This window comes from Mobula hypostoma, chromosome 3 (assembly GCF_963921235.1).
Source record: "Mobula hypostoma chromosome 3, sMobHyp1.1, whole genome shotgun sequence".
Taxonomy (NCBI): domain Eukaryota; kingdom Metazoa; phylum Chordata; class Chondrichthyes; order Myliobatiformes; family Myliobatidae; genus Mobula; species Mobula hypostoma.
This window is the reverse complement of record NC_086099.1, coordinates 217,568,430-217,589,391: the sequence shown is the minus strand read 5'-3', so window position 1 is coordinate 217,589,391 and position 20,962 is coordinate 217,568,430. Positions and strand designations below refer to the sequence as shown.

The 20,962-nt window shown below is 46.2% G+C and overlaps 1 protein-coding gene across 1 annotated transcript in view; it reads left to right on the top strand.

Moving 5' to 3' along the window:
* LOC134344531 (uncharacterized) overlaps nucleotides 1-19,763 on the top strand; it is a 103,159-nt gene extending 83,396 nt beyond the window's left edge. Inside the window, exons 6-11 of the mRNA XM_063044494.1 lie at nucleotides 353-642; nucleotides 12,839-13,000; nucleotides 13,927-14,063; nucleotides 16,144-16,250; nucleotides 18,022-18,416; nucleotides 19,424-19,763. Coding sequence (XP_062900564.1) covers nucleotides 353-642; nucleotides 12,839-13,000; nucleotides 13,927-14,063; nucleotides 16,144-16,250; nucleotides 18,022-18,416; nucleotides 19,424-19,430 — 1,098 coding nt within the window. The 3' untranslated portion in view covers nucleotides 19,431-19,763. The remainder of the gene's footprint in view (nucleotides 1-352; nucleotides 643-12,838; nucleotides 13,001-13,926; nucleotides 14,064-16,143; nucleotides 16,251-18,021; nucleotides 18,417-19,423) is intronic.
* Nucleotides 19,764-20,962: the final 1,199 nt, after the last annotated feature.

Genomic DNA, 20,962 nt, shown 5'->3' with positions numbered 1-20,962 from the left:
CTCATTAACAAGGTGCTTTTAACCACAGAACTGCTGCTCACTGGATGTTTTTTTTCCACTTTTTGCACCATTCTCTGTAAACTCTAGAGACTGTTGTACATGAAAATCCCAGGAGATCAGCAGTTTCTGAGATACTAAAACCACCCCATCTGGCACCAACAACCACTCCACAGTCAAATTCTCTTAAATCACATTTCTTCCCCATTCTGATCAACAACAATGGAACATCTTGACCATGTCTACGTGCTTTTATGATTAGCTGATTGGACATTAGCATTAACGAGCTGGTGTACAGGTGTACCTAATAAAGTGGCCACTGAGTGTTAACTTGCTCCTGTCTTTGACTTTCCAGAAACAGCCAGAGGAGATTCTGTCGGTGGAACACACACCCAACGAGAGGGGCACTGTCCAGAGGCAGGAATCGATGTGGTGTGACACGGAACCATTCCCCGCTGCCTGTCACTGTCAGGCCCCATGCCAGGGTACGGGCCAAGAGAGTTACAGGGAAAGCCAGTGCTCCAGACAGAAGCCGAGTGAAACAGAACCGGGCAGGGGGAAGAAACCCTCAATGAATTGCACGGTTCCAGCTACTGAAAGCCGGCTACAGCCGAGGTCCCGTCATGAGTCACCAAGGACGAGGAGGTGGGTGAAGGGAGAAACGGCCGTTAGCTCCTTCCATCTGCTTAGGCAGTCGCTGGGTTCAGGTACGGCCTGCTTCTGAGGGAGATGATTGATCCACGTTCACTGCCGCAGATGTAGCAGGGCCAGGGACTGGAGACTGGAGGCCTGGAGGCCTGGTGGGAGGCCTGTGGGTGGCTGGGAGAAACAGGGGCCTGTTTTGCTGTTACCGTTCTGCTTTGTTGCTGCTTGCGCTGTTCTGCCGAACGTTGCGGGCACGTTGGTGCAGGAATGTGTGGCGGTACCTGCGGCCTGCCATTCTTAGGTTGTGTTGGTTTTAACGCATTTCCCTGTATGTGTGGTAAATAAACTATTCTGAATCTATGCTTCTCAGCCTTATACACCTCTTGTCCGGTCTCCCCTCTGCACCTGTCACTCCGTGCTATCCAGTGCTTTAACCCCAACACCCAGCTCTATGCCAACCTGATTCAAATGTTCCTCTGGGCACTCCTTGCGTACCCTCAGCAACCTTGCTCCTACTGTTCTCTCGGGCAGGCTCACGCTGTAAGCCATCACATCGCTGTGCTGCTCCCCCCAGAGAGAACCTGCAAACTCCACACGGACAGCACCCAGGGTGAAGATCCAACCTGAAGCTCTGGTGGCTGGCTCGACTTGCTGACCCACTCCCGCTCCTGTTTATCGGTCTTTGTGATCAGGGACTTGTTGTCTTCCTGTGATCCACATCCTGCAACGATATCCCAGAGAGAACAAGGAGAGGTGATCATTGAGTTCAAGAGCCCCGAGGTAGTGTTACATCTCTATAAAACCCTGGTTAGACCACACTTGGAGTATTGTTTTCATCTCTGGTCATAGGAAGGACATGAGAGCTTTAGAGAGGGTGCAGAGGACATTTACCAGGATGCTGACTGGATTAGAGGGCATGTCGTATGAGCAAAGCTTGAATGAGTTAAGACTCAAGTCTGTGGAGTGGAGGAGAGTGAGAGGTTCCTTGAAGGAGGTAAGAGGCATTGATAGAGTGGACATCCAGAGGCTTTTCCAGGGCGGAAACGGCTAATATGGAGGAGGCATAATTTAAAAATGATTGGAAGAAAGTATAAGGGGGACGTCAGAGTTGAGTGGTGGGTGTGTGGAATGCACTGCTAGGGAGGCAGACACATCAGGGACATTTAAGAGACTATTAGACTGGCACACGGATGACAGAAAAATGGAGGGTTATATGGTAGGGAAGGATAGAATGATTGGAGGAGGTTGAGGGGTCAGCACAAGTAGTGGGCAGAAGGGCCTTCACTCTGCTGTACTGTTCTGTGTTCCACTAGTTCCTTGCCTGTGTGCGTTTGCCCCACAAATATCCAGCAGGTCCATTTGTGAGCCTTGAAAAATGCCACAAAACAAAACACTGAGTACCCGCTCAGTCCAATCTTTTCAATACAGTTCAATATTAATTTGTGGCTGCTCACTGCAGGTGATAACAACTTCTTCCTCTTCTTAAGCCCGTCACCCCTACAGGGGCACAGGTGCTCGCCAGGGTCCTCAGTTCTGGCCTAAAACTGATTGGCCCAGTGGCTTCCACTTTCACCACGCGTCTCCCAGGGATGACAGCGTTGGAGCTTCTGTTGGTGTTCCTGTAGCTCTGGTTTCTTATGGATGGGGTTGCTAGCCCCCAGGCCCCACCCTCCTCCTCTCACAGCCGGGCTCCGGGGTCCTGATGAAGGGTCTTGGCCTGAAATTTATTCCTCTCCATAGATGTTGCCTGACTTGCTGAGTTCAAACAGCAGATATGATAGTGGTGCTTAAGAAGCTTTTAGATGGACACATGAATATTCCTTCTTAATTGTTGCAAAATCTTCTGCCTCCACACTCAAGCAGTGCGTTCGAGATTCCAACCACGTCTGGGTAAAAAAACGTTCTTCCTTAGATCCTTTTGCAGTCTCCTATCAGAGATGTGGAGAAATTACTTTAGTCAGAGGGTGGTAAATCTGTGGAATTTGTTGCCACGTGTGGCTGTGGAGGTCAAGTCATTGGGTGTATTTAAGGCAGAGATAGATAGGTTCGTGATTAGCCAGGGCATCAAAGGGTATGGGGAGAAGGCAGGGGAGTGGAGATGACTGGAAGAATTAGATCATCCCATGATTGAATGGCTAAAGTTTTCTCTCATCTGAAACAATTAAAAGCAGATATACTACTTCTACAAGAGACACATTTAAGAGTGGAAGACCATAATAGACTCTGTAAAGCATGGATTAGTCAGGTTTTTTATTCCAGATTTAACAGCAGGTTCGGAGGGGGGTGGGGGTTGGCAATACTAATCACCAAAAGAATTCAGTTTACACCATCTGATGTAATCAGTGACCCTAATGGTCGCTTTATTATCGGCTCTGGATCTCTTTTTCAGATACCTGTCATTTTGGTAAATGTTTATGCCCCTAATTGGGACGATGTCCACTTTGCGAATAAGGTTTTGTCATTAATACCTATCCTGAATAAACACCAGCTAGTCTTTTCAGGAGATTTGAACTGTACTATTGACCCATTGCTTGATAGGTCTAGCTCTAGGGGAACTTCTTCTAGTATGGCAAAGGCCTTCTCAATGTTTATGCAACGAAATGGTTATGTGGATCCTTGGAGATTTTTGAATCCATCAGTTAGGCAATTCTCTTTCTTTTCTCATGTTCACCACTCCTATTCCAGGGTAGACTACTTCTTTATAGATAACTCCTTGATACCAATGATTAGACAAATTGAGTACACTGCTATAGTTATATCTGATCACTCACCTGTGAAACTGGACCTATGTTTTCCTTTAAACGTTACAGAACAGCCTCTGTGGAGACTTAACCCCCCCTTTGCTTTCAAATGAGAAATTTTACAGTTATATATCGGCTAACTTTGATGTATTCTTTGAGACTAACAAAACTGAGTCGGTATCGTACTCTTTACTTTGGGAAACTTTAAAAGCTTACTTGAGGGGTCAAATAATATCTTATACTTCACATGCCAATAAAGAGCATAGGAAGGAAATGCAAGTGTTATCGCAATCTATTTTGGACCTGGATAGACAATATTCTGAGGCACCCACTGTGGAATTATATAAAAGCCGGGCTGATTTGCAAGCGAAGTTTAATCTTCTATCTACAAACCTATCAGAACAATTAATTCTTAAGAGACTTGGCCTCTGTTATGAATATGGTGACAAGGCGAGCCGGCTTATGGCTCATCAGTTGAAGCGTCAAGCTGCAACACGACTTATTCCTCAGATAAGAGACATGCACCAAAACCTGACAAGCAATCTGAAAGAGATTAATAACATATTTGCAACTTTTTATTTCCCTCTGTATACCTCAGTTCCCTCGGATATAACAAATATGGAACGTTTTTTAGATAATTTGGAAATACCAACTCTTGAACCAGAGGAGGTGGAGAATTTAGATCGGGCTCTTGGGCAGGAAGAGATTAATAATGCCATTATGGCTATGCAGAGTGGTAAGTCCCCAGGCCCTGATGGTTATCCGCTAGAATTTTATAAGAAATTTAAGGATAAGCTCATACTGGTCCTTCTAGAAGTGTTTCAGGAATCTTTGGAGAACGGTTCCTTACCCCCTACTCTTTCACAGGCATCTATTTCACTTCTTCTTAAAAAGGACAAGGACCCGACTCAATGTGGATCATATCGCTCCATCTCACTTTTGAATGTGGATGATCAAACAGGTTTTATTAAAAATTGCCATTCTTTTTTTAATATCCGTTGACTGGTTGATGTGGTTTATTCACCCAGTGCCCCTCTGAGTCCGGAGGTTGTTTTCTCCTTGGACGCAGAGAAGGTGTTCGATAGAGTGGAGTGAGTATACTTGTTTAGTGTTTTAGAGAAATTTGGATTTGGCAGAATATTTGTAGCCTGGGTGAAGCTACTATATCACTCGCCTTTAGTGTGCATACAGACGAATTATTCCCGATCTGACTATTTCCCATTAACACATGGCACTCACCAAAGTTGCCCATTGTCCCCTCTTCTTTTTGCAATTGCAATTGAACCTCTTTCTATTGCACTTAAGTCAACTACATTATTTCAAGGCGTTAGGAGAGGGGACATGGAACACCGTGTATCTCTATATGCTGATGACCTCTTACTTTACGTTAGCAACCCTGCAAGTAGCAGTCCTGCTATTGTGTCATTATTAGGTCAATTTGGAGCCTTTTCTGGCTATAAACTTGTAGCCCCCCCACCCGGCCGCCCTCAGGGTCGCTCGGCTCGCTGTCGTCTAGGGAAACAGCCTCGGCCCCGCCAAACTGGATAATTCGTTTGTGTGGATGCTGTGTGATGTACCCCACCCCGCCCAAATAACAGACAATACACCAGATGCAATTAAATGATTTACAGTTTATAGATATTACTGGAACTATATAATTAAGAGAGAATAAAATATAAAAGGAAAATAAAAGGCGCCACACTTATCGAAGTTCAATCTCTTCGTGCACAAAGACTGGAGTTCAATCTCTTCGTCCACAAGGAGTGGAGTTCAAGGACCTTCTTCTTCACCCTGCGACCCCTTGGACCACCTCGACTGGCCGCCTGGGACCAACAACGGTGGTCGACCAGACGCTCCACACGAGTCCGTCTCCGTCTCCTCTCCTCGCCTTCTGCCCCAAAACCCTGCGCATACAGTATCTTCAAATACACCAAAACCATAACAACTATCCCAATTGGTTAATAGCACCCTCTTATCGCCCTCTAAACCAAAACAAGCTGCTAGTGCAAACTTTCTCAGCGTTTAACACAACAAAGCTGCATTCCCCACATTAACATAACAAAGACGCCATTTTAATTAGCCTCCGCAGTAACATAAAAGTCGAAACCCCCTTACAAACTGAACCTTCAAAAAAGCAAATGCTTTCCCATTGATAACTTGGCCCTACAGATCCAACAGGAATCTTTGCCTTTTCCTTTATCTCAAGATGGTTTTGTGTTTGTATACCTAGGAATACATGTTACTCGCTCTTTTACATCTCTGTTTGAAGCTAACTACAGGCCTCAGGTTAGCCAAATGAAGGCTGATTTTGAGAGATGGCGCAGTTTACCTCTTACTATAGCTGGGATAATTCAATCAGTGAAAATGACTATACTTCCCAGATTTCTTTATTTGTTCCAGTGCCTGCCAGTTTTCTTATCTAATTCATTTTTCAAGTCAGTCGACCAAGCTATAACCTCCTTTATTTGGGAAAATAAGGTCCCAAGGGTTAATAAGCACACTCTCCAAAGAGGTCGTGACGTAGGTGGAATGGGTCTTCCCAGCTTTATTCATTATTACTGGGCATCGAACATTCAAAAAGTATTATTTTGGCTCCACTGGCAATATATAATCTGGTGCCTGCTTGAGTCACGGTCTTGCCACTCCTCGTCTCTCCCAGCTTTGGTGTATTCTTCCTTACCATTGAAATCCTCTCAATTCACATCTAACCCGGTCATGCTCTCCACCCTCAAAATTTTTAATCAATTTCGCTGCCACTATAAGTTCACATCAGTTTTGGGTCCCATTCATAGAAACCATCTATTTCCCCCCCTCTACACTCGATTCAGCTTTCAGACAATGGGGTTTGAACAGTCTTATGTGCATTAAGGATTTGTACACTGATAATATATTTGATAGTTTTGATGACCTGTGCAGTAAATATGGTCTTCTGCATAATCATATTTTAAAATACCTGCAGGGTCGCCACTTTGTCAAGGGAAAAGCTTCTCCCTTTTCCTGATCTAACACCTGCTATGGTGTGGGAAAAACCTCACTCAGGTTTAATAATAAAGGGCTGATCTCTGTACTATTCTCTCAGCTGATGTCTTTAGGAGTTCAAGATCTAAACAAAATTAAGAGTAGGTGGGAGGATGACCTTGGTATGGATCTGGCTGAGGAATATTGGGCAAAAGTATTGAATAGGGTTCATTCCTCATCAACATGTGCTGGACTGGGGCTCATACAATTTAAAGTTTTACACCGAGTACATTTAAGTAAAGCCAGGCTTGCTGACATATATCCTGGGACAGACGCTGGCTGTGACAGGTGTTCCTTCTCTCCGGCTGGTTTAGTACATGCATTTTGGTCTTGCCCTCGGCTTGATGGCTATTGGGCACTGGTGTTTAAAATTATCAGTGAGATTTTGGGGGTGACACTGAGACCTTGCCCGCTTATAGCTGTATTTGGTGTGGCAGATGATGCTTCGGGTTTAAATGCAAACCCGTTGGATATCATTGCATTTACATCGCTATTGGCCCATAGGAGAATCTTGCTGCTCTGGAAATCTGCCACTCCCCCATCTGCTGCTGCTTGGTTAGAGGACAGAATGCTTTTTCTGAAACTAGAAAAGATTAAATTTACTCTGAGGGGGTCTGTGAAAGTTCTATTCGAAATGAAGACCTTTCTTATCATATTTTGGGAGTCTTAAGGAATTACCTACCAGTTGAGGGCATTTGATTGTACTTGGGAATTTGCCCCCTTTTAACGCGCATATGGTTTACCTCATAGGGCAGTTGATGCATTGTAGTATGAGTGTATTCTGGATCGTCTGACGTGTTGTGGATGTGTGTGGGCCTTCGTCTTGTAGGAATGTGAGGGTCTGGCTGTGAAATGTCCATACTTGTATTTGTGAATTGTTGTATTGTAAATATATTAGCTGCCATGATATGTTCGGGGAGGGGGGGTGAGGGGAGTTTTCTTTAAGGGTAAGATATAAAAGCAAAATGGCGGAAAATGCAAATGTATTATGTATTCTGTATTGTGTCATTCCTCCAATAAAAATAAAACTTAAAAAATTTTTAAAAAAAGAATTTGTGGCCACGAGTGGCTGTGGAGGCCAAGTCATTGGGTGTATTTAAGTCAGAGATAGATAGGTTCTTGATTAGCTAGGGCATCAAAGAGTATGGGGAGAAGGCAGGGGAGTGGGGGTGACTGGAAGAATTGGATCAGCCATGATTGAATGGCAGAGTGGACTCGATGGGCCAAATGGCCTACTTCTGTCTTTTGCTCTTACCTGAGCTTTACTCTTAGGTGTTTAAAACCACCACCCTCTGATGTTGGACACCCGCCACCCCTCCTCGGCCTCTGTGTTGGTTACCTGTGACCTCTGTTATAGGGATCAGCCTTTATCCACTTCCCCTATCTGTGCCTTTCCTCGTTGTATCACCCTATCTGCAACTCCCCCCCCCCCCAGTTTTTTGTGCTCCAAGGGAAACATTCCAGCTTATCGAGTCTCTCCTCATAACTGAAATGCTCGACCCCAGGTGGCTTTTTCCACATCTTACCCGGTGCAGTCGATGCTTCCTCTGATGCAGCGACCAGAACCGCGCACAATATTCCGAGTGTGGTCTAACCAGTGTTTTACAAAGTTCCATAAACCCTATGCCCCCACATTCTGTGCCCAGTTAATGAAGGCAAGTGTCCTGCGTGCTTTCTTCAGCACCAGTGCTGCCACCTTCTGGAGGGTGTGGGCTTGTACGTCATTTCCTCTGACCTTCAGTAGTGTTGTACCCACAAGACCATGTGATATAAGACCATATATCATATGACATTGGAGCAGAATTAGGCCATTTGGCCCATCGAGTCTGCTCTGCCATTCTATCATGGCTGATTTATTATCCTTCTCAGCCCCATTCTCCTGCCTTCTCCCCGTAACCTTTGATACCTTGACTAATCGAGAACCTATAAACCACCGCTTTGCATATACCCAGTGTCTTGTCATCCAGGTCTGCCTGTGGCAACAAATATCACAGATTCAGCACCCCTTGTTATTCATCGCCTTGTATTTATTAACATTAAATTCCACCTATTGCTGTGCCTACCATCTTGTCAACGCTCAATGTCAACCACCTAGCCTTTGGGGAGTGAGTGTTTGTGTAAGGATGAATTGATAGTGGGGGGGGGTGGTGTGTGTGTGAAGGTGATTGAGAATAGGGTGTGTGTCAATGTGACAAAGTATTTGGTTCCAAGGATATCACTGCTTCAAGAGCTGGCACTCTTGATGGGGTACTGGCAGGGTGACTGTGTCAGAGGTTTACCGTGCCAGCTGATCACAAGGTGAATAGGCAGGAAGAATGGGTCCCCTGTTGGTCTCTGTCACGGCAGGTTCCATTACTCCCTGACTCGTGGCTGCGGGCCAGGTTGGCTTAAACCGTTGGTACCTTGGAAACCTGGGATGGTAACAGGCTTTCCTGTAACTTGTGACAATCTTATGACCTCACTGTGGCTTTAGCACATCACCACACCCGCTCTCCTGTCTGAAAACCATCCAGGACGTAAAAATAAACACAAGAGGATTTTCCAGCAGATGCTGGAACTCCAGAGCAACGCACACCAAATGCTGGAGGAACTCAGCAGGTCGGGCAGCATCGATGGGGATAAACAGGCCAGGACCCTTCATTGGGACTGGAAAGGAAGGCGGAAGATCCCGGAATAAGAAGGTGGGGGAGGGGGACAATCTAGAACAGGGGTCCCCAACCTTTTTTGCACTGCGGACCGGTTTAATATTCTTGTGGACCGGCTGACCCGGGGGGTTGGTAGGGTTGCCAACGGACAGGAGTAGCAGTCAAATATGTCATGTTTACCCAGAGAAAGACTACAATGACCATGAAGCCTTGTGTGGGCACCAGTGCGCATGTGCGTACGTGCCGATTTTTTTCTACAAATCGTTTTTGGCGATTCTGCCCGGGGGGGGGGTGTTAGTCACGATCGGAATATAGGTGATAAGTGGCTAATACACTCAAATTCGTTTCTAAGAGGGTTTATCTAACGAATTTAATATTAAACACACAGCGCATATTGTCCTCGCATGAATATAGTGATAAGTCAATTATCAGGGGAGGACAGGGGAGCTTGAAGTAAGTGTTGAACGAACTTCCAGTAGAAGTGGTAGAGGCAGGTTCGATATTATCATTTAAAGAAAAATTGGATAGGTATATGGACAGGAAAGGAATGGAGGGTTATGGGCTGAGTGCAGGTCGGTGGGACTAGGTGAGAGTAGCGTTCGGCACGGACTAGGACAGAGATGGCCTGTTTCCATGCTGTAATTGTTATATGGTTATATAAGTCACTTATAAGTCAATAGCATCATAACATTTTAAGTAACGTTTGGATATTAAACACACAGCACATATTTTCCCCGTATGAACTTATAAAATCATTGCAACACACCAATTTCGCTGAATCAGTGGGAGCCCTGGGCTTGTTTCCCTGCAACAAGACGGTCCTATCGAGGGGTGATGGGAGACAGTGATACTCGAAGGGGGTTCCTTATGTCCAGTCTATTCCGCAATTTAGTTATCGTTGCATTCATTGCAGAAAACTTCACTTTGCAGAAAAATGTTGGAAATGGAAGCAACGTTTTCAGTGCCTTCGTGGCTATCTGAGGATATTTAGCCTTGACTTTGATCTAGAATGCCGGCAGAGATGTTATGTCAAACATACTTTTCAGCCCGCTGTCATTTGCAAGCTCGAGGAGTTGATCTCCTTCCCACGCTGACATGGATGACGCGCGGGTAATGACCTCGCGTGCGTTCAGGCTCAACAGTCCACGTGACAGAGAATGAGAAAAGGTGCAGCTGACTCATATCGCCAAATCATGTCGTTTCCTCGCAGCCCGGTAGCAAATGCTTTGCGGCCCTTTGGTTGGGGACCGCTGATCTAGAAGATAATAGGTGAGGCCAGGTGGGAGGGGGAGGGATGAAGTAAGAAGCTGGGAAGTGATAGGTGGAAAAGGTAAAGGGTTGAAGAAGGAATCCGATAGGAGAGGAGAGTGGACCATGGGAGAAAGGGAAGGAGGAGGGGCATGGGGGGGTAATTAAAATAATTCCTTTTTGAAGCTGTTGCTGATTTCTCCAGGAGGGACACAAGATAAACAGGTACAATAAATCACCATGTCCAGATTGAAGTGTTAGATCCTAATCACTGGAGCTCAACAACTGTGAGACACTGACGGCACATCCAGATAACTAGGGCTTAAAGTCAGCTGGCAGAACCACACATGAGAGGAGGCAGTCTGAAGTTACTGGTTCAACGGTTCAGTTAAAGGACTCGCGTCATGTATTTAAGTCCCACTACATGCTCTAAATCAGTTAAGTAAAATTAGTCAGTCCGTGGCATCTACTGCCGCGATGAGGCCACTCTCAGGTTGGAGGACCAGCACCTCATATTCTGTCTGGGTAGCCTCCAACCTGATTTCTCCCTCCTCTCGTTTTCCATTCCCCACGCTGGTTCCCCTCTTACCCCGTCTCTTCTCCTCACTTCCCTATTATGTCCCTCTGGTGTCACTCCTTCCCTTTCTCCCACGGTTCACTCCCCTCTCCTGTCAGATTCCTTCTTTTTCAACCCTTTTTCTTTTCCACCTATCACCTCCCAGTTTCTTACTTCATTGCCACGCGCCCCCCCCCCACCCACCCACGCACTTGCCCCCTCACCTGGTCTCACCGGTCAGCTTCTAGTCTGTCCTCTCTTCCCTCCCCCCAGGACACTTCCCTCTTCCTTTCCAGTCCTGAAGAAATCTCAGCCCAAAAAATGATTGTTTATTTATTTCCATTGATGCTGCCTGACCTGATCATTTCTCCACCTTGTGTGTGTGTGTCAGAGTTCCTGAGATACAAACCACCCCATCTGGCACCAGTAATCATTCTATATTCAAGGTAACTTAAATCAAATTTCTTCCCCATTCTGATATTTGGCCTAAGCAACAACTGAACCTCGTGACCATGTCTGCATACTTTTATGCATTGAGATGCTGCCACATGATTGGCTGATTGGATATTTACATTAATAGCAGATGTACCTAATAAAGTGGCTACTGAGTGTAATTCAAAGCAAACTCATTTCATTGTCCCAACATTCCCGTAAACCTCTCTCTGGTTTCTAACTCTCCACCACGTCCTAGAGCAGGGGTGGCGAACCTCCGGCACACACAAAAATTCTGCTGGCAATGTGGCACACTTTGCTTCCCCTCGATTTCTTTTCCATTGCTTCACTTATTTCTGGCCATTTCTGTTATACTTTTATTAACGGTGAAAAGATGACTACATGTGCAATAGCAATAGGACTCATCCTTTTTCCTTAAAAAAACATCCATAGTTATTGTTACTCATCATTAATAATAAATTATTAATTAATTAATATTATTGATCAGCAATTAATAATTATTGTTACTAATTAATTAATCAATGATAGCCTTAGCTCCAAAATTACCCAGGCACGTGACAGAATGTTTTAGAAGACTATTGGCAATTTAGCCACACGCTCTCAAAAAGCTTCGCTACCCGTACCCTAGAGCAGGGGTTCCCAACCATGGGATAAAAAAGGGCCTAGAGGAATGTGCATTATAGATGGTCCAGAATGATACCTGTACTCCTGGAGTGTAATTGCTGGGAGAAATTACATAAAATGGAACACATGCATGATAACTTAGTCAGTATTCAACAAGCTGATGGCTAACAGGATAAAGCAAAAATGATTTCTATTGCTGGGGAAGGCCTGGGCTGGAGGCAGAATTTAAAAAATTGGACTCAGTCTTCCCTGGAGTTAAAATTAAAAAAAAAAAAAATCTTTATGCATGAAGACCCTGGTTGACGTTATAATTTGTAATGTTGTTTGAGAGAGAGATATTAACCAGGAACCTGGGATAGTTCCTATTTATTTTTTTTCTCGCTCAGGATAATCCTGTAGAACTTTGCACATCCACTGATGGGGCAGTGTTTCAAAAACTCATCCCAAGAAGATCAGCTCCCTCAGTGTGGCACTGCAGTGTCCCCCTGGATTTTTGTGCTCCTGTCCCTGGAGAGGTGTTCGATTCCACAAGCCTCCAGCACTAAGTAGGCCTTTCCGGTCCTTCGAGCCACGCCAGTGACCCACTCACCCCCCCCCCCCGCCCCGGAAAGGCCTACTCAGTGCTGTTTCTCAATAAATCAAATGCTGCCTAATCCATGCAGCGTCTTGGCGGACCTCTCCAGATTGATAGATGGATAATGTATTGGAATCAATGCAAGTAAAAATACCCGTGAGTGTAAAGATGTCAGCATGGCAGCATCGGGGTTGATGAGCACTGCCCACAGATTTGCTGAGCATTCTTGGATGTGTTTTGCTGCAACCTGCACTGTACCCGCCTCCCGCTCGGACCGCCACCACTGACCGGTTCATTTCATCGACGCTGAGTGTGGTTTTCTTCTCTTCTACCTTAGTCCTGATTTTCTGGTCGATGCCACTTTAAGTTCCTCTGTCTTCCCTTTCCCCATGGTCGGCTGCCAGTGCTCCAGCTGCGTCTCCTTCTTCAACAACTACAAGCTGACCACCCATCGGAACGGCCACGACAAGGAGATCAAGCCACTGCTGCACTTCCAGAGGTGAGCCCTGTGTTCGGTCCACTTTCGGGATTTTGGGAGGCCTGGAGGCGGCCTGTCTGTGTGTGAGGGGGTGGGCTTGTTTCTCTGTTGTCTTATTTTGTTGTTGTTGTTCTGCCGAGCATTCTGGGTATGCTGTATTGGCACTTGTGGGCTGCCCCCAGCACATCTTCAGGTTGGTCGTTAATGCAAATGAGACTCTTCACTGATGTACATGTGATAAAATAAATATCAATCTGAAACACAGATTTCAGGTTCAGATTTATCACATGTACATCGAAACGTGCTGTGAAATGTGTCCTTTGTGTTATTAACCAACACAACCCAAAGGATGTGCCAGGGGCAGCCGACGAGTGTCACCACACAGTCCAGTACCAACACAGCGTACCCACAATGCTCGGCAGAACACCACAGCACACAACAAGAGCAAAATAAGCCCCTTTCCTTCCTCCCACCCAAACACACAGAGAGTCCTCCAAATCCAGTCTTCAGCATCTGACTTCTGAACTTTCGATTGACGTTTGGGCTCTGAACTTCGGTATTGACCCCCACCCACCCCTGAAGGGAAGTTCTTCACTCAAAGGGTGGTGAGAGTGTGGAATGAGCTGCCTGTGGAAGTGACGGATGTGGGTTCAATTGAAAAAGTTAAGCAAACTTTGGATAAGTATTTAGATGGAGGTGGGGTGGTTTGGTTCTGGTCCGGATTGATGGGAATAACAGTTTGGTGTGGACTAGGTGGGCTGAAGGGCCTGATTCAGTGCTCTATAACTCTATTAAAAATTCCCCAAATTTAACTAAGTTTGAGGTGAGGAATTAAAGAAATCTTAACATATTCCACCCCACCAGTCTTCTCATACTGGGGCAAGTTTAATATTTAAAACAAGAAGTTGTATTGAATGGTTTAACTTTTCCCCCTGGTCCTCCCACAGACAGAAACTTCCTATCAACGTGAACGATTACGTCATTGTAAACGGTAACAAGTCAGGCACAGCTCGCTACGTTGGCCATTTAGACAGCTCGGGAATGGCTAATGCGGTCTTTGTTGGTGTTGAGCTGGATGAACCTAGTAAGTATCGTTGCCTCAAATTCACCCTGTCTAGGTGCACTAAATGGATGCTGTATTTAGCACTAATGCTGAATTGGGTGACCCACACAGAAAAATATGCTAAATTGGCAGAGTTTATCTTTATTTTAAAGTCTGCAAGATACAGGAGCAGAATTAGGGCATTCGGCCCATTGAGTCTGCTCTACCATTCAATCATGGCTGAATTTTTCAACCCCACTTGTAACCCTTAACCCTTTACCAATCCACAACCTATCAATCCCTGCCTTAAGCAAATCCAATGACTTGGCTTCCACAGCCCAATGTGGCAGTGAATGTCACAGATTCACCATGCTCTGTTGAAGAAATTCCTCCTCATCTCAGTTTTATAGAGAGGTCCCTTTGTTCTGAGGCTGTGCCCTTGGATCCTACACTCTCCTACTAATGGAAACGACCTTTTGATATCCAGTTCGTTTGCTATGTGCTGTGTCCTATGAGGTAGGCGTTCATGGTCTTTCCACGACCATGATTGTTCTTGGCAAATTTTTCTACGGATGAGGTTTGCCACTGCCTTCTTCTGGGCAGAGCCTTTACAAGACGGGTGACTCCAGCCATTATCAATACTCTTCAGAGATTGTCTGCCTGGCGTCAGTGGTCGCATAACCAGGACTTGTGATCTGCACCGGCTGCTCATATGACCATCCACCACCTACTCCCGTGGCTTCACGTGACCCTGATCCGGGGGTGGGGGGGGAAGTGTGGGTAAACACGTCGTTCACCTCGCCCGAGGGTGACCTGCAGGCTAGCAGAGGGAAGGAGCACCTCACACCTCCTTTGGTAGAGACATATCTTTACACTCACTGACACCCATTCAGTATACAGCAGCTTTCAATAAAATCAGTAAGATAAAAATAATTGCAAGTGTGTTTTCCCCAGGCCTTTTAAATGTTCTAAACGATGAACATTTTTAACAAGAGCTGTTTGGACATGATGCCTTAACCTGTTTCCTATGATCCTTAGTAGCAGTAACATAGCTGTTATGTCGTTGCCACCAAGGATCATGGGAAGCAGGTCCAAGCCTGAAAGTGTACTCTTTGTGGCAGCCATAAGAAGAAGGGAAGTGTCTTCACTTTACTTCCAAACAGCCCTGTGATCTTACCTTAGCATTCATTGGCACCACGATTCTGTGAGTCACAGAATGCAGATGGAGATCAGAGGGGACATTACTTGGCACGTAGTTAACAATAAGAAATAGATAACAATACTGTTGGACAATAACACCTTTTAGAAGACACAGGTAATGAATAGGAAATGTTTAGAAGGTTATAGTTCAAACACTGGCAGATGGGACGAGCTTGGATGAGAAACTTGGTTGGCACCAACCAGATGGGCTGAAGGGCCTGTTTCTGTGCTGTAGGACTCCAGTTGTCAACTTGGCCTTTGCTTTTTATGGTGTTCTGTGCAGGTTATGGGACAGTACATCTAATAAAAATCCATTTCTCCTGGCAGCAGGGTCATAGGTATATTGGAATTAGGATAATTTGCAAAAGAACTGATAGAAGGTTTGGGAATGCCTGTTTTTTTTTGGATTAAAATATTGATACAGGTGCCACTGGATCAGGTAGTCTCTGGAGTGACTTTGCCAAGGAACAAGACAAACACTTCAAGGGGAATCATTCTTAGAGCAGGAGAGAAAGTGCTGGCGAGTGAGTTATCAAAGAGCTATCACAGACTTGATGGACTGAATAGAGGGACATCCCTTTAGAACAGAGATGAGGAATTTCTTTCACCAGTGAGGTGGTGAATGTGTGGAATTCATTGCCACAGGTGGTTGTGGAGGCCAAGTCATTGGGTATAGTTTAAGGCAGAGGTTGATGGGTTCCCGATTAGTCAGGGCATCAAAGGTGATGGGGGGGCGGGGGAAGACAAGAGAATGGGATTGAGAGGGATAATAGATCAGCCATGATGGAATGGTGGAGCAGGCTTGATGGGCCGAATAGCCTAATTCTGCCCCTGTGTTTTATGGTCTTAACAAGAAGTGTGCGCAGAATGCTTCTTTACATCGTCCGAACTAAAGGTTCTCAATTATCTGCTTGGATTTCAGGTGGGAAACACGACGGCGTATTTGAAGGAAAGAGATACTTTCAGTGTTACGAGAACTTTGCCATATTTGTCCCCGTGCATGAGATATTTTACGTTATAAATAGAAAGGTACGATGGGAAACAATCCAGGTTGAAATTGTGACTCGGTGCTCACACATATACAGAACTTTTAGTATCATACAAGCTCTTGACAGAAATGGAGACCTTTTATAAATGAAAGATGTAAAAAGGATCTCCAAAGCCATGCTCTGTGATACTGGATTTGGGAGAAGGCAGGTTGTGGGTAAGGCAGCTTCGAAGAGCTCAAAGGTCACAGGTCCCTCACTTGTAGAATCACAACCACCAGCTGTGTGGTGAAAAAGGCACAACAGCGCCTCTTTCACCTCAGACGGTTGAGAAAATTTGGTATGGACCCCCAAATCCTAAGACCTATCTACAGGGGCACAGTTGAGAGCATCCTGACTGGTTGCATCACTGCCGGGTATGGGAACTGTACTTCCCTCAATCGCAGGACTCTGCAGAGAGTGGTGCGGACAGCCCAGCGCATCTGTAGTTGTGAACTTCCCATGATTCAGGACATTTACAAGGACAGGTGTGTAAAAAGGGCCCGTAGGATCACTGGGGACCCAAGTCATCCCAACCACAATCTATTCCAGCTGCTACCGCAGCATAAAAGCCAGGACAACAGGCTCCGGGACGGCTTCTTCCACCAGGACATCAGACTGATGAACTCACGCTGATTTGAGTGTACTCTATATTACATTGACTGTTCTATTTATTATAAATTACTATGATTGCACAAGGGCACGTTTAGATGGAGACGTAACATAAAGATTTTTACTCCTCATGTATGCGAAGGATATAAGAAATAAAGTCAGTTCAATTCAATTCAAGATATTCCAAGAACTTTGTCCCGGACTTGGTGATACATAGAAAACATAGAAAATAGGTGCAGGAGTAGGCCATTCGGCCCTTCGAACCTGCACCGCCATTCAGTATGATCATGGCTGATCATCCAACTCAGTTATCATTATAGAAAACTTGGCAGATATCCAATGTGAACACCAGCAAACAGATGATCTGTTGTAAATGAGCTTGGTTGAAGGGCTAAATATTGAGAGGGCAGAAGGAACTTTGATGTTGAAGACTTGTCCTTTGGGAACACTCTTCCTTTTAGGAACTGGACAATGATAGAAGGGAAATTATTTGCCTGTTTAAACTTCCAGTAGCAAAATGCAAGGAAATCACCCAACTCATTTTCCCTCGCTCCAGACCAGAAGTACCAGTGGCCTTGGTACGGCTTGTACTGTTGCCCAGAGTTGAAAAGTAGATTCAGTACAGCTCACAATAGAACAGCTAACACAAAATGCTGGAGGAACTCAGCCAGTCAAGCAGCATCCATAGAGGGGAGGAAACAGCCGACATTTGGGCCGAGACCCTTCATCAGGACAGCATTTTGTGTGTGTTGCTCTAGATTTCCATCATAGAGCATAGACCATGACAGCACAGTACAGGCCCTTCGGCCCACAATGTTGTGCCGACCTTTTAACCTACTCTAAGATCAATTTAACCCTTCCTCCCTAATAGCCCTCTACTTTTCTATCATCCATGTGCCTCTCTAAGAGTTTCTTAAATGTCCTGAATGTATCTGCCTCTACCACCTCCCCTGGCAGGACATTTCATGCACTCACCATTCTCTTTGTAAAGAACTCATCTCTGACATTCTCCTATACTTTCCTCCGATAACCTTAAGATTATGCCGTCTCTGCATGCAATTGTGAATTTGCAGAATCTCTTGTGTTTCTGTTATCACAATACAATTGCTTAGTGTGCTTGGCTAGACTGACAAGTAATGAAGGCTATTCAAACTCTCCTGCAGCCAAAGAAATCCATTTCCCCTCCAGCCCCGAGGTCAGTTCAACATCGGTGTTCCCTGGGCTCCCTTACCTCTCTGACCAACGACGCTGGGGGTCACGCCGAGCACAGCCACCCAGCCAGGAAGAAGCAGCCCTCACCCAAGGACCTTAACCCAACCAGGAGAACGCTGAGGAGACCTGCTGCCTCGGCCCCCTCCGGGGCACCGGACGCAGCCACAAGCCCCTCTCAGGAAGAGTGGAACAATGGTAATGAGAGGACGGAGAAGGCACCGGTCTCGCCCTCGCAGCCCAAAACCAACAGCCGGGGTCTCACCATCACCGCAAGTCTACCTCCCGACTTCAGTCACTACAGACCAGTCTACGCGCCAAACAGGACCAGCCCCAGGAAGGTTGTCAGGTGAGTCCAGTGAGGATCTTCTGAACCTCCTTGAGGAAATGTGGTGGCTCTGCCACCCACTTGAAGTGGCCAGTTAGTAGGCAACCAGGAATGCCTGCAAGAACCCTGAGGACTTCCTTTCTACTCTTGATATGGAAAGAAATTCACCTCATGGCAGAGCCAAAGTAAATTTATTATCAAGTATGTATATGTTACCTTAATAATCGTTAGTTCATTATGTGCCCTGTTGTATGACATGGGTGATCATGGTCTATCCGTGACCATGATTGTTCTTGGCAAATTTTCCTGCAGAAGTGGTTTGCCATTGCCTTCTTCTGGGCAGTATCTTTACAAGACGGGTGACCCCAGCCATTATCAATACTCTTGCAGAGATTGTCTGCCTGGTGTCAGTGGTCACGTAACCAGGACTTGTGATCTGCACCGGCTGCTCATACGACCACCCACCACCTGCCCCCATGGCTTCACATGATCCCGATCGGGTGGGAGGGGCTAAGCAGGTGCCACACCTTGCCCAAGGGTGACCTGCAGGCTAGCGGAGGGAAGGAGCACCTTACACCTCCTTTGGTAGAGACTTTATTCTCTGGAAAGTCAGGGGGTGAGTGGAGATTTGGCAGAGGTATACAGAAGTGAGGGGTATAGATAGGGTAACTGTAAACAGAGGTTGGGTGAGACTAGAGCCAGAGGTCGTGGCTTAAGGATGAAAGGTAAAATCTTTAAGGGGAGCATGGGGGGGGGGGGCTTCACTCAGAGGGTGGTGAGAGTGTGGAAGTGGTGGATTCGAGTTTGATTTCAACATTTAAGAGACGTTTGGATAAGTACATGGATGGAAGGGTTACGGAGGACTCTGGTCCCGGTGCGGGTCAAAGGGACAAGGCGGAATAACAGTTTGGCACGAACTCGATGGGCTGAATAATATTTTCTGTTCTGTAGGACCTTATGACTCTCAAGGTTTAGCGGGGGTACTGTAAAGACTGCTGGATTTAGCGTTCGTTATGTTCTTCCTACAGGCGATAGTGATGGAGAAGCCACACTGGAGGAGAGTGGTCAGAGACTGAGGGGAAGCCTTCCATCGAAAAGACGAATCCTGATGGCGTACCGATCGACTTGTTTTGTGAGCAACACTGAAACAGACTTGTATCACGTAGACCTTGGGCTTGCGACTGGGGCCCGGCAAGTAGCATTAGTGAACCCACACTGACAATACCAAGACTGACTGAATCCAGAACTGGGTAGCACTGAGAGCCACACTGTCACTGTTTACTGTAGTGTTTAATACTGCTGGTACACAACTGTATCGAATAAAACCTGCACTGAAATCGCACTCAGCTGCTGTGCACTTGATATTGGTGATGCACTGACCTCTCTCATCGGGTAGAAAGTGGTGCCTCACTGCTGCCAGTCGCTGTTGGTTGAGTGAAGCCACCGGGCCTGTCGGTTTACAGTGAAACTATGTCAGTGATGTTACAGTCTGTGTAGGCATGTGGCCAAGTGGTTAAGGCATTGGATTAGCTACCTGAAGGTTGTGAGTTCGAGCCCCAGCCGAGGCAACGTGTTGTGTCCTTGAGCAAGGCACTTAATCACACATTGCTCTGTGACGACACTGGTGCCAAGCTGTATGGGTCCTAATGCCCTTCCCTTGGACAACATCGGTGTTGTGGAGAGGGGAGACTTGCAGCATGGGCAACTGCTGGTCTTCCATACAACCTTGCCCAGGCCTGCGCCCTGGAGAGTGAAGACTAACGGATGCCTTATCTATAGTCTCTAGTTTTTGAGCCAGTGGTTGGACATCTAAATGTTGCCAAGTGAGGACAGTTAGAGTTACAGTACGAAACCATCCCAACGGGCCTATGCTACCCATAGGACCAGTAATCGTACTAACCCGTGCGTCTTTTGGAACATGGAGGGAAACCGGAGCACCCAGAGGAAACCCACCTGGTCGTATGGGGGAATCTTCTTGCAGAGTGCGGTGGAATTGAGCGCTGCTTGCTGGCGCTCCGATAGTGTTACGTTAACTGCTGTGTGCTGCCATGCCTCCCCCAAGCTGATCTCTCATTTCTTCCACAGTAACTTCTTCCTTTCGTTCTGGTTGAGAACTGAGTGCTGAGATGGAAGAGAGGCTTCACTTAGTGGTGTGAAGCTTGAATTTAACCTCGAGGTCTGTGTAAATGTCCCAGTGCTATGCAAGATGTCCAAGGCACATATACTGTATGTAGCTAGGGTGCCTAAGAGTTTTGCACAGTACTGCATTCGTCAATGTGGAGTGGAGAGAGTTTGTAAATCTAGTGGGAGTAAAGGATGTTGGGGGAGGCAGAGAAGGAGTGCCGTGGGTGGGGCGGGGGGGGGTGGTGGTGGCATGGATTTATTGATCATTACAGAATGTTCCTGTGGTGTTTCCTGCTCCCTGCCCTCTCCCTTCCCCTTTTCCCAATCATGATTCCCCTCTCCCTGCCCCCTTCCCACTCTCAGTCCACAATAGAGATGAGGAGGAATTTCTTTATCTGGGGGTGGTGATTCTGTGGAGTTCGTTGCCATAGATGGCTGTGGAT